The sequence below is a fragment of the Aulonocara stuartgranti genome, assembly GCF_965226115.1.
Source record: "Aulonocara stuartgranti genome assembly, chromosome: 7".
Classification (NCBI taxonomy): Eukaryota; Metazoa; Chordata; class Actinopteri; order Cichliformes; family Cichlidae; genus Aulonocara; species Aulonocara stuartgranti.
In genome coordinates, this window is record NC_138945.1 from 43,629,369 (window position 1) to 43,643,684 (window position 14,316).

Here is a 14,316-nt window from a genome sequence, read left to right on the forward strand (position 1 = left end):
TAGCTTGAATGTGCCACATGTCACATTTCCCACATTCACTACACACTAGACACAGATTCTACATTTAATTTCCAATCAATTGTTAAAATTACCTTGAATTAATGTATGAAGTCATTGTTTGTGCAGCTACAAACTATTTTAATAAGTTTTAAGTTTTAAATTAAACATATTTGGATTTTCTGGAATAAGAAGCCTCATTCTTGTTTCAATCACATGACAAGCTCTTAAAAGTAATCCATTACAAGTTCAGATGACTCTTGTAGCATATTTCTGATTTGTTTCCACAAGAATATTTTTCTGGATTTCAAATCTGCTTGTAATTTTACAGTAATAGTATATATTGCAAGAAGTGGATATGGCAGGTTAGGTACTACATTAAACCAAAGATGGCTAATGTCCTTATTTTTAGAGCGTTAACTGTCTTCACATTCTTATAGATCCTTTAAATGAAAAGTTTGCACTTCTGTACCCAAATCTGGAAATAAAACTTGAGTCAAATCAAAGCATGTAAATATGTTATCAGTTCTTCTAACCGATGGGTTCTCATTAGATATTGATTGTGCTTAAAAGAAAATGCTAAAATGTCCAACAATTAATGTAAAAATTGATGTAAAAAACCAAAAAGTTTTGTTAGCCCTGCGTCAGGCTGGCGACCTGTCCAGGGTGTACCCCGCCTCTCGCCCTATGGTAGCTGGGATAGGCTCCAGCCCCTGACAACCCTGACAAGGATAAGCGGAAGAGAATGCAAGTTTGTTTTAATGTGGACATGAAACAATGCGTGTATAAAGGCTAATTTACACCATGGAGCTCTTCATCTTGAAACAGTCACTGATTTAAATTTATCTATGAAGCTGGATTTTAGGAAATAAATCTTCAGGTTAGAGCCACTCTTGTGCTGGTATGAACATCACTGGGTTGGTTGGTTGGTTGCTGATAGACTGATAGACAGCCCAAGGGAGACACGTTTGTACTCCTGGTTGCAACAATAAGCGATGAGAAACCAAGGATATACTGTGCACTTTCACTCTGTCTCTTTAGCAGTAAGTGGTTCTTGGTTGTTTGCTCGCTGCATAATGGCAAAACCTACACACTGAACCTTCAAACAGAATTTCACATAGGCCAACTGTCCCAGACTACATACTTGACATGCAGAATGTAGTAAATGGGAATGGAACCACTAGCTTTCCAACTGGTAGATAACCCACTCTAGCGCCTACACCACAGCTGCCCTATATTAAAACATGGATGGCAAAAAACATTTAACCGATGTTTTAATTATTGGTACTGAAGCCCAGAGAAAGAAACTGTCAGAACACCTACAATCACTGGCAATAAAAACCTCCAAACAGTAGGCGTCATCTTTGACAAGGATCTTAGTTTTGAGCAACACAGACGTTTAACTGAAACTAAGACAGAAATGTAACTAAGGATTTAGATCACCTTAAGGTTATTGCCAGAGTACAGTTCCCCTCTCTCTAGCTGATGCAGAGACATTACATGCTTTTATTTCCCCTAAAATTGATTACTGTCATGCTTCACTTTCTGATGGTGGATACAAGACTTGGGGACTTGAGGAATGGGCTTCCTCCAAAGGGTGGCTGACTCTCCCTTAGAGATAGGGTGAGAAGTTTGGCCATCTAGGAGGGGCTCAGAGTAGAGCTGCTGCTCCTTCACATCGAAAGGAGCCAGTTGAGGTGGTACGTGCATCTGACAAGGATGTGTCCTGGGAGCCTCCTGGGTGAGGTGTTTCGGGCTTGTCCCACCAGGCAGACCCAGGACACACTGAATAGATTATATCTCTCGGCTGGCCTGGGAACTCCTCGGTGTTCCCCCGGGCAAGCTGGAGGAGGCTGCTGCCCCCCTGACCCCGGATAAGCGGAAGAAGATGGGTGGATGGTTTGATCCTTGGCTGCGTCAGTCTGCATGCCAAATTATTCTTGGGCAAAATTGAACCAGTGCTTGGGTGGGGTGTGAATGTATATGAATGTTAGAATGTTAGTGTGACCGAAAGCACTTAGGTGTAGAAAAAAAAGTCCTTGTATGAATGGGTGAATGAGGCACATTGTATATGGAACTCAAGTATCTTCTTATACACGGATTGAGAACTGGGAAGAAGAAATAATTATCACTGGATTGGTGATCCAGGGGTTAACAGCCAAACACAGCTGGATTATGTATTCACTACAAGCAGCCAGAATCTGTCCAGTTTGTGATGCTAAGAGCAGTCTTCCTGCAGAGGTTTTGTTTCAAGTCTTTGGCCAGCTAGTGACATCTATGAAGCACACAGATTTAATACACGGGGTTTGTTTCGTTCCGTTTTCCCCGCCTGTCTTCTGTGCCGCATTTCAGTCCAGTAGGTGGCGCATATGTTCCTTAAGATAGTTTACCAACCGCCATTAAACCAGAAGAAGAAGAAGACAAACCGCCGAAGAAGAAGAAACAGAAGTCATTTTGTATTTTCGTTCGTTTAACATGTTTCAGGTGTTCAGTTTATTTATGCCCGTCACAGAGTTTTAAGGGTAACGTTTGTACTTTGCATCGTTAGCGAGGAGGAACTTATTAGCAGTGACAGCATGATGAACTATTCCGACTATGACTCTGATGGATATTCGTCGAATGAAGATGCAGACTATGTCCCATCAGGTGAGGACTGTAAACACTATGGTGAGGTTTCTGCCATTCAGTGAAGAAAAAGAAGAACCTTAAGTATCATTAACTGAGCTGCAAACGACAGGCAGAAACATGGTTACTGACACTGATGGTTATTGATGGCTCTCTTTCCCTGTGTTGAAATAAAGCATGTTAAAGCTGAGAAATTCTTCGAAAGCTACGAGTGCTTTTTTTGATTCGTTTCCATTCAACTGTTTTCACATCAAATCAAATTCAGATCCAGACGCAAACACTCACAAAATAATGCACACAGCCTGAGTAGCACGTGCAATAGTGCAATACAGTAGTTACAAAAAGCGCCTTACTCACCCTCTTTAGTACTTGTGACTTGGAGCCCTAAAACATGGAGTTGACATCGCCATGGCAGCTTAAAAAAGCCTGGATTATTGTAGACTTTCTAGTAGAAAAACTCAGACTGCAGCTGTTAATCTGGAAGCTCAGTCAGGTGTGAGATTATACAGTCCAAACAGGCAGATGCAGTCCTGATATACCAAGATGAAGCCTGAGTTCTCTTGGTGATATGGTTCAAGTCATAATTTTCACTTAAAAAATAGTGCTAATCAGTCAAATCAGCTGTGTCAAAACATGCTGAGTTAACTCTCATTGTTAGCTTTAAATGCAGTTTCACATCCACATTGATTAAAACGCCTGATGAAATGATGCCCTCTTAGTACAGTTAAGTTGATTTGATTATTCTTGATATTGATCTTGTTATGCATCATTTACACTGCTTCCTGTACTTTTTCACCTCAGATGATAACCTCAGCGAGGATGACATAAATGAGTGTGAGAAGGAGGACCCTCTTCATGAGGATGACAGTGTGCCCCATTCTGAGCCCATCAGCAAGAAAAAAAAGAAAAAGGACATCAGTGTGAGGTAAGAGGTTTCGACAGCACCGTTCAATGAGAGGACAGTGTTTCCAAATGGAGAAAATGTAGTTAAATCTGTTTGTGTTCTCTGATGGCGGGAACACTGGACCATTTTCATTCTTTGAAAGTAAAACTTTTTATGGCTTCATAAAATAGACTACAGTTGATGTCCAAAAAAAGTAAATGTCATCAGATCCTCATGATCTTGAGTTTTAGTCGCTGGTGTCACTTAAAACATTTACAGAAAGAGAAAGAAGAGATTACTGAAAGTAGACGACAAAGATGAAGATGTTGGTGGAGCTAAAGAGGCGGATAACCCACAAGAAGAAGTGAAAACACCCACTAAGGCAAAGGCTCAGGATGATGAGGCAAAACAGAAGAAAAAGTCAGATGAACTTTGGGCCAGTTTCTTATCTGACGTTGGATCCAGACCCAAAGAGTCTGCACCACAGTCGGGTACCGCACAGAAGGTAAATATCTTTGAAACTTCGATATTTCATTTTGCCAGGTTTTTAAATGTGTTCGAATTTAAAGCTTGGACGATTGCTTTGATTTGCATAAACCACCTTTGAGACATGAACACTTTTAGTCATCTTATGTCCAAAATATCTGTGTGTGGGGGTTTTCAAATTGAAGCTGAGCTGAACAGACTTTGATTCGATACCAATTTGCACCACAAGATGGTGTAGTAACTCAAGTTGGCACTAGTCTTGCCCAACAGCAAAGGAAGATGAAATCAGGGGAGAGACACTTGTGGGCTCTGTAGTTTGGGCACTGTGAGGCTGCTGTTTTGATCTGGTCTCTAACTGGGAAAACAACTTGCAAAATATCAAGTTGATTAAACTCACATTGGAGCATTGTTGTGTTGAACAGCATTGTTCTCTGTGTGTCTGTTTTCTATATACTTACTTTCTAGTATCGTTCTTTTGTTTTTGTCTTCAGGATGATTCCACAGTTTCCAAGACTGTTTCTACGGTGACTGAAACGAAGTCGTCAGGTCCTGCTAAAGTCACCATCACCAAAGTTTTTGACTTTGCAGGCGAGGAGGTTCGGTAAGCTTCTGTTTTAAAAGCATTTGCACACTAATCAGCAGGTGGACACACACCATCTGGTCTGATGGCAGTGTAGTAGGCGGATGTCTCAGTTGGTAAGAACAGGACCATTTTGTGAATGAGCGTCGGCTAAACTCTTATCATGTCCACACAGTCCAGAGATGTGCTTAGTTTCTGACACTAGTAAAACTTGAAAATACTGTTATTTAAATGAAGAAGTGTGGTACAAAGATTTTTTGTTTTTGTTTTTTTAAGCAGTGGTTATTTGTGAACAGTAGCATTCCAGCATTATGCCTTAATCTGGTTGTCATCATATTAATGCAACATTTCAAAGTGATAGGGAGCCCTGAGGCCTGCATTGTGAAGCAGTATTTGTAGTTAGTAAGGTGACTTCAGTTTTGACCCCAGAGTTTTAAAGGCTATATTGCTATGGTAACAACACAGCACCCTATATCACAATATGCTCGAGATATTAAGGAGTTCTCTTGAAAATGATATTCCTAGAATACAGTTGACCTCAACTGCAGACAATCGAAGGATTTCAAGTTTCTTTTCTTTAATGAATATGAAGAAAGTTGGCTTAGAAAACACAGTTTTGTTGGGCTGCATCATTGTGCTGTTGGATGTCTTTTCGTGATAGAGAGAGGAAGCTGCAGCTTGACCATAAATTATATGCTGACTGAGCCATGGAATAAATAAAAGCTGCTTTGGCTGGATTTTTTGATACTTTCATCTGTACACAGGCTCCAAATGCTTATAGTTCTTACAGTCTTTTTGGGGGGGGTTGTTAAGCTGCAAATATGAAACCCTCCTGCTGTTGGCCCTGTTTGCTCTATTCAGTTTTGACACAGACATCTTGTTTATGTGTCTCCAGTTGCTTAGAGGCATTATGGTCATGAAAGCGTGCCTCGGACTCATGGAAAGGTTAGTTTTGTGTTTGTGCGCTCTGGTGAAACTCAGCTACAGTGGTGTGTGACGTGATGGCAAAGTGTACTGTAGTCCTAAGTCTTTAAACGGGCAGTGGAAGACTTGATTTTTAATGACTTTCAATCAGAATCATGGATTTGAGAACATTTTCTGTTGTTATTCCGGCTTTCAGCCAACCACTGAGAATTTTCTAGCATCTGTGCTGCGCAAGTACTCATGGAACTTCTAAAGTGCATCGTTTAACTCCCTGTCCATCTAGCACAGTATGGGCTGATGGCAGTATGCTTACATGCCTAAAATTTAAGCCCAGTTTGTGCACAAAGATTGGGGGAAGATCCTATATCATAAATTACTCACAGACTATTCATGAAGATTCCTTTAGCCTGCATTTATGTGACTGCATTGTTGAGTCTATATGTAATACCTGGTTTATCCAGCAGTTATTATGTTGAAGAACACGGTGCAAGTCTTTGCTCTACATGTTTCTCTTGTATGCATGAGTCTAATCTCACTGTATCACACACTACTTGCACGTTTAAGACCTGGAACTCCCTCTGTTTTTGTTGTTTAATGATGTTTAATGGAAAGGTGTGCTCCATAGGCTTGCTGGATACTGAAGCAGTTTTTATCTGTCTGCATGTTTTTTTTAATACAGTTTAACAGAATACACATTTGTCTCCATCTTTCAGGGTGAATAAAGAGGTTTCAGCTGACTCCAGGGAAGCAAAGAGTTATCTCAAGAGCCAGAGCATCAAAGAGGACGAGAAGAGCGACAAAGAGAAGATGTCATCACCCTGCTCTCCACCACTCCCTGGTTCCAGGTACACAAATACTACTCTAGGATTATTACTGCTGCAGGATTACTCTACCATTTCCATATCATTGGATATTTAGTACCAGTGCACGAGCGTGGTTGTTGCTTAAAAAATGCTGAAAAATCAAGATTGGTTTGAAGAAATAAATGCTAAAAGTTTGTACTGTAAAACTGCACAGTCGGTGTGGATGGTTGCAATGAGAATAGGTGAGTCCGAAAAAATCTAGTGTGTAAAGGCCTTAAGGAGTGGAAAAGAAATTGTCAGTCCATCACGGGGAGTCCCCCAGCAGCCTGAGCCTATACCGGTATAAAGGAGGATTCTGTACCACCTGAATCCAGTCTTAAGTGCTCTGCTTTATCAAAAAGGAAAGTTTTAAGTCTAATCTTACAAGTAGAGAAGGGTGTCTGTCTCCTAAATCCAAAGTGGGAGCTGGTTTCACAGGAGTGGCGCCTGATGGCTGAACACTCTGTGTGCCATTCCACTTTTAAATATCCTAGGAACCACAGGTAAGCCCACAGTCTGAGAGCGAAGTTTTCTATTAGTATAATAAAAAACTGTTGTTTTTAAGAATTGTGATATAGCTAGATATTGTTTAGGTTTGGTGACTTTCCTCATATTATATACATTCTGGTCCTGTGTCACCTTTCGGCATCACATTCCTTGTTGCTGATCAGTTTTTATCCCTCAGCCACAAAAGGCTCATGGAGTATTATTGTCACCCGGCGGGCGACGTGGACGCCCAAGTTTGTGAAGGTGATAACTCGAGAACCAGGCAACGTAGGACTCTCAAATTGACACCATGGCTGCATCTTCTAAAAATCTTGGGCGAGCTTGAATCTCAGTGACCTTGAACTCAAGGTCAGAGGTCAAGTTATCTGAGAATCTTGTGAATGCGTTAACTCAAAAAGGAAGTCACCTAGGACTTTCAAATTGATAATACACGTGTGTCTGCTAAGATCCTGAGGAGTAGCACTGGTGTTCGCCAGGATTTTTGACGTAGTCTTCACACTCCCGTGAGACTGGTTTGTCCCAGCGCACCCTTTGGGTGAGACAGGAGACCTTATACGTGCTGTCATCCCACCAACACTCTTCTGCGTAATCAGTCTACAGTGGGGCAAAAAAGTATTTAGTCAGCCACCGATTGTGCAAGTTCCCCCACTTAAAATGATGACAGAGGTCAGTAATTTGCACCAGAGGTACACTTCAACTGTGAGAGACAGAATGTGAAAAAAAATCCATGAATCCACATGGTAGGATTTGTAAAGAATTTATTCGTAAATCAGGGTGGAAAATAAGTATTTGGTCACCTCAAACAAGGAAAACCTCTGGCTCTCACAGACCTGCAACGTCTTCTGTAAGAAGCTTTTCTGTCCCCCACTCGTTACCTGTATGAATGGCACCTGTTTGAACTCATCATCTGTATAAAAGACACCTGTCCACAGCCTCAAACAGTCAGACTCCAAACTCCGCCATGGCCAAGACCAAAGAGCTTTCGAAGGACACCAGGAAAAGTATTGTAGCCCTGCACCAGACTGGGAAGAGTGAATCTACAATAGGCAAGCAGCTTGGTGTGAAAAAATCAACTGTGGGAGCAATCATCAGAAAATGGAAGACATACAAGACCACTGATAATCTCCCTCGATCTGGGGCTCCACGCAAGATCTCATCCCGTGGGGTCAAAATGATCATGGGAACGGTGAGCAAAGATCCCAGAACCACACGGGGGGACCTGGTGAATGACCTGCAGAGAGCTGGGACCAAAGTAACAAAGGTCACCATCAGTAACACACTACAACGGCAGGGAATCAAATCCCGCAGTGCCAGACGTGTTCCGCTGCTGAAGCCAGTGCATGTCCAGGCCCGTCTGAAGTTTGCCAGAGAGCACATGGATGATACAGCAGAGGATTGGGAGAATGTCATGTGGTCAGATGAAACCAAAGTAGAACTTTTTGGTATAAACTCAACTCGTCGTGTTTGGAGGAAGAAGAATACTGAGTTGCATCCCAAGAACACCATACCTACTGTGAAGCATGGGGGTGGAAACATCATGCTATTGGGCTGTTTTTCAGCCAAGGGGACAGGACGACTGATCCGTGTTAAGGACAGAATGAATGGGGCCATGTATCGTGAGATTTTGAGCCAAAACCTCCTTCCGTCAGTGAGAACTTTGAAGATGAAACGAGGCTGGGTCTTCCAACATGACAATGATCCAAAACACACCGCCCGGGCAACAAAGGAGTGGGTCCGTAAGAAGCATTTGAAAGTCCTGGAGTGGCCTAGCCAGTCTCCAGACCTCAACCCCATAGAAAATCTGTGGCGGGAGTTGAAAGTCCGTGTTGCTCGGCGACAGCCCCAAAACATCACTGCTCTCGAGAAGATCTGCATGGAGGAATGGGCCAAAATACCAGCTACTGTGTGTGCGAAACCTGGTAGAGACCTATAGTAAACGTTTGACCTCTGTTATTGCCAACAAAGGTTATGTTACAAAGTATTGAGTTGTATTTTTGTTATTGACCAAATACTTATTTTCCACCCTGATTTACGAATAAATTCTTTACAAATCCTACCATGTGGATTCATGGATTTTTTTTTCACATTCTGTCTCTCACAGTTGAAGTGTACCTCTGGTGCAAATTACTGACCTCTGTCATCATTTTAGGTGGGGGAACTTGCACAATCGGTGGCTGACTAAATACTTTTTTGCCCCACTGTAGCTCTGGTCATATTTGCGTATCTGCAGATCATCATCATTATTTAAAAATCACTGAAGCTCCCAAGACCTCAAGCCTGTGCAGACTTGATCCAGTGAGAGCACAGACGGCTCCTGTGACCTGTATGCAACAGATTTTGTTGCATGTCAAACACACATCTGGAGTAGCACTAGTGCCAGCTGTGCTTCACCTCACCCCATTCAGATAACAGTGAAATCCAGCTACACTATCCCGCTGTATGCTCTGCAATGCATTTCTGCTTTGTTCCATTTGCAACTTCCAATACAATAGTATTTCCAATACTTTTTGTTGCCACGGTAATAAGTCAGCTAAGGATGTGCACATCTTCCACCCCAGACACAGGAAATCATCTTCCAGCTTACAGGAAGTATGGTGCTTTACAAGCCATTGCCTGTTTATCTCAGCTGTGTGTGTGTGTGTGTGTGTGTGTGTGTGTGTGTGTGTGTGTGTGTGTGTGTGTGTGTGTGTGTGTGTGTGTGTGTGTGTGTGTGTGTGTGTGTGTGTGTGTGTGTGTGTAAAAGGGAACACAACAGGAAAGACCCATTAGCACCACCCCATCATCAGTCCTTGTTGAGGTTGTGTAGTTATCATTTATTTGTAGATTCAGATGATAGTGTTGGTATGTGCTGTTATATAAGCTGGCAGTAATAAGTGTGTGTGTGTGTGTGTGTGTGTGAGAGAAGTCTGACCATAGAAGCTGTTGGTCCTTCATAAATTAATTTCTGCAGTATGCTGTCTGTGTTTACTTTTTAGTCATCCAGGTCATGGTAGTGGAGCTGGGAAAGAAAGAAGTCCAGTTGCCATGTTTCCAACCTCCTTAGACTATATGAGATACTGTACTACACTCAGGGGCCACTGCATTAACTGTACCTGTAACACAAATAACTAAAATGGGGGAGAAAGATGTTGCAAGTTACAGCTGGGCAATTACTCAAAAATGAATTCATTCTGTTAATAATTGCCCCAGTCTGTGTTTATGTACTGTCCTCATAAAACTATAAGAGTCTGTGTCCACGTTCAGCCTGTGATATAGAAGCATGGCGAGAAACTTGAAAACCAAGCTGACAGTAGGGCTGTTCGATATAACGATATATCTCAGATGACGATATAAAAATGTCTATCGTTTCATTTTACGCTATCGTTTGTTTTGTGGTGTCGCAAAATAAACTGTTTACAGCAATATTTTTTCATCATTTTGATGGTCACTGTAGTGGCTATATTAATTTCTTAAAGTTCTCTCTTTCTCTTATATTTAATATAACCACACTACAGACGGACAAGCGCCTGCAACAACAATGGTAACACCATCGCATGTCCGCTTGTTTATTTTCCACATAAGCCTTTCACAATAAAGCTCAAGATCCTGTTGAGACTTTTCAAAATAAACTGAATTATGTGAATGAGTATGCAGGCGAGAAACAAAAGAGCCGTCAGGTGGTAAAAAATAAACCTTAGACTCAAACGTTAGAACAGGCTTTTCCTCGCAGCACGCCGTGTAATAAATACTCACAAAGGCTGTTACAACTTATGTCTAAAAATTTATCGTTTCATGCATCGGTTAAAACACTCGACTCCAGCTACACGATGCCCAGCTGGAAACACTTCACGCAAGTCGAGCTGCCCGAGATTCACAGAATTTACAGAACGTGTTACATTTTTGTGATTTATATCGTTATCGGACGATAGATGTCTTATATCGGGATATGAGATTTTGGAAACACTAGTCAGACTGCTGTTGGTGGTGTAATGGTTTTTATAATGGTCATTTTGCACCCTTTGCCTCTTAGTATCTAGTATCAACTGTGCATTATTCATCTACAGTATTGTTGCTGACCTATCACTGTCTGTCCCTTTAGTGTACCCAACACACTCTGTAACAAAGTTTAAATCATCTTACACTAGTTTCTTAAACATGATGTTATCATGTCAATATGGACCAAAATCTCTGAACAATGTTTCCATCAGCTTTTTGAATCAAAATAGTTTTTCTTTTCTTTTCTTATCTTTTCTTTTTCAATGTTTTTATGTGTTTTTTGTTTGTTTTCATGAAGCCACATCTGCAAGTTTGTTATGCAACCTTAATGACAGTTAAACTGACCTTGAATTTCAAATCTTAAGGGTGTGAATTTGGTGGGTCACCTAAAGGCTTCTCTTTCTGATTTCAGTACTAAGCGTCCAGCAGGCATGTCAAATGTCCTAAGTCGTATTGGGGGAAAGAAGCAGAAAATGAGTACATTGGAAAAGTCAAAAATGGACTGGGATGCTTTTAAATCTGAGGAGGGCATCACCGAGGAGCTGGCTATCCACAACAGAGGCAGAGAAGGGTAAGAGAGTTTCAGCATGTGTGAAGTAATGTTCACTGTGGTCCAGAGGGATGTTCATCAAAACTGGATGTTGTCATTATTTTACGTGACAAAATAATTTAGTAAGATTTGTATATATTTATTTATCATACTTGAACTGAACAAAAAGAAAAAAGGAAGTACGCCTGTCCTACAGACATATCATTAAGTAAAACAACCTTAATAACGTATTTAATATTTAATAACAGCTCATATTTCTTTAGACTCCTACTGATGTTATCAAACTCCTTCCAATAATTATTAACTGGCTACCACATGCTTTCAAGGTGGCTGTAGTTAAACCATTTCTTTAAGAAGTCTTTCCTCGGCCTCATCTTAGCTAACTATAGAGAAATTTCCAACCTTCCTCTTATTTTCAAATTCTTGAAAGACTAGCTGTCAAATAGCTAACTGAGAATTTGCAGAGGAATGGTTTATTTGTGGAGGGAGAATCTGCTGGTTGCAGCAGATGACTTCCCCTCCCTGAGCCTGGTTCTGCTGCAGGTTTCTTCCCTTTAAAAAGGAGTTTTTTCTTTCCACATTCGCCAAGTACCTGCTCACAAGAGGTCATTTTAGGGCCTTCACCTTACAATATAACATTCCTTAAGGTGATTGTTGTGATTTGGCACTATATAAATAAAATGAAATTGAATATAATTGTTCTTACTTATCATATTGGTTGTGTATTACTTCTGTGCCAGTAAAAAAAAAGTGGAGATGTCTGCTTGTGCTCTAAATGGGTCGAGATCATGTACTTAATTTTATAGCATGGTAAATAAACATAAGTTATCAATCTTTTGCATGTTAACAGCAAAAACGCTTCAACTTTTAACAGTTGCACAAAGATAGCAGGCAGGCAAGTATCACTCCATTTTTTTAAATTTTATTTATTTTTTGATCGCAAGGTGTGGAAGAAAGTAGGTATGAAAAGAAGTACCTGGTACCAGGTGCCATCACCTAATGAAAAACCCTAAAAACCGTGTTGAGCCAATCTGAGTAGGTCCTAGTGGAAAAGGTTGATAAGTGTTGTGAGGATCTCATTTCTGCTGTAACATTATAGCGTTGAGTTAGTCCCTAATGAGGCTGACCATAAACATTAATCTTGCATTTCTAAACAAAGCAGTCGGTTCATTTCAGCACTGACCAGCATTATACCAAGAGCAGTGCAAACTGGCATCTCAGCAATCAGTAGATCCAGTAGTGAGTGTGTGAATAGTCTGCCAACCAAAACAGTACAGTATGTTATACTGTATTTTTTTTTTTACAGTTATTACAGTTTGTTTTTTAAAGATGAAATACCAGAGAGAGTTAAAAACAGATGCTCTGTTTACTGACATGAGGCATTTTCATTGTGTTCCACTGTCTTTGTAGAAATGTGAGTAATCTGGCTGCCTATAAAACAAGATGCATCCTCATCTCATCAGGCTGTGAACATGCAGAGTGAGGCAGCAGTGATGAGTCACAAGATGACTTTTACAGCTGCACACTTGTGCCAGTTGCACACTGTTCTACTAAACTCTGCCCCTTTCGTTCACAATGAATGAGCTCCCCTAGTAGCATATATGCATATATGTGCAATAGAGCCACCCTAAAACACGGGGGTGACACTGTGCTTCTTTAGTAAATGACAACAGCCTGCAGTACCTGGATTGATAAAAGTAGGTCTGATGTTTCTGTTCTTTTCTGTTTGTGTGTGCTTAGGTATGTGGAGCGGAAGAATTTCTTGGAGCGTGTCGACCACCGCCAGTTTGAATTGGAAAAGGCAGTACGACTGAGCAATATGAAGCAATGACACAGACTGACAACACACACTCGCACAGAGAACAATTTTTTTTTTCTTTCCTGCAGCTCTCTTTCTTTCTCTAATGAGACAGGTGCTGTTGTCCCTTTACAGTGAGCTCAAACTACTGTTCTCGCTCGAGTCTATTTCAGGCCCGGTATATTAATAGGCTCAGTTTGTATGGAGGAGGGTTGCTGCGTGTGCTTCCATCCTTGTGTAACCAATAACGAATCTCAGACCTTAACACTGCATCCCTCCTGCTTCCTCAAGTGGCTGATTTAAGACCTCAAGGACGGATTAAAAACCACACTGGTTTATTGTAATTTTTCTTTTTTCTTTTTTCTTTTTTTTTTTTTTTTTTTGCATAATTTCTCTCTGTTATTGAACTTTCATACCCCTCAGGATCTGGGAACATTACACCATCTATAGTGTAAAACCTGACAGGCCAAGAAGCACAAGGACTCAGACGATCTGTCTGTCTTGTTAGGGTAGAGGCTGTAATTATGTATCTTTGTTGGTGCCGACCAAAACCACAAACACAATAATTTTGTTTTCAGTGAGCTCAAACCTGAGCCATGCAGTAGTGGTAATACTCACCATATTGATGACTCCAAAATAGCTGAATCATAATATGGTACGTTACAGCTGCTGTTTATTAAAAGAAAAAATGTTACTTCATCCATAAGACCGTTAAGTACCTCAGTCTGCTGGCTGATTCACAGATCAAAGTGTACTTCGTAGAATTTTAGTATTAGTAATAGTATTTTTTGTTTGTGATAAGCAAACGTATCCGTTAGGTTCAGTGGACAAATAGCTGCAACAGAAAGTGAGACTGATTGGACGTTTCTGTGTTTCCTGGTCCGTGTGTGTGTGTGTGTGTGTGTGTGTGTGTGTGTGTGTGTGTGTGTGTGTGTGTGTGTGTGTGTGTGTGTGTGTGTGTGTGTGTGTGTGTGTGTGTACACGTACCTCTGGTGTTTTATCAATTAAGGAAAACTGTTTGAACTGTCTTATTGCTTTCATCAATAGAATCAGGATAGTTTTGTGTTTAACATTATTCAGATTATCATGGAAACAAATCTGTATTTTGCAGAGTTTGAAGCTCATTATAAAAACCACTGTGTACAGTTA

General features: G+C 40.8%; 1 protein-coding gene across 1 annotated transcript; it reads left to right on the forward strand.

Moving 5' to 3' along the window:
• The first annotated feature begins 2,409 nt into the window (after positions 1-2,409).
• cfdp1 (craniofacial development protein 1) lies at positions 2,410-14,316 on the forward strand. Its single transcript, XM_082541321.1, has 7 exons — positions 2,410-2,643; positions 3,424-3,547; positions 3,785-4,010; positions 4,483-4,592; positions 6,209-6,340; positions 11,232-11,390; positions 13,110-14,316. Exons 1-7 carry the CDS (start codon positions 2,574-2,576, stop codon positions 13,198-13,200), a joined length of 912 nt encoding a protein of 303 aa, XP_082397447.1. The 5' UTR covers positions 2,410-2,573; the 3' UTR covers positions 13,201-14,316.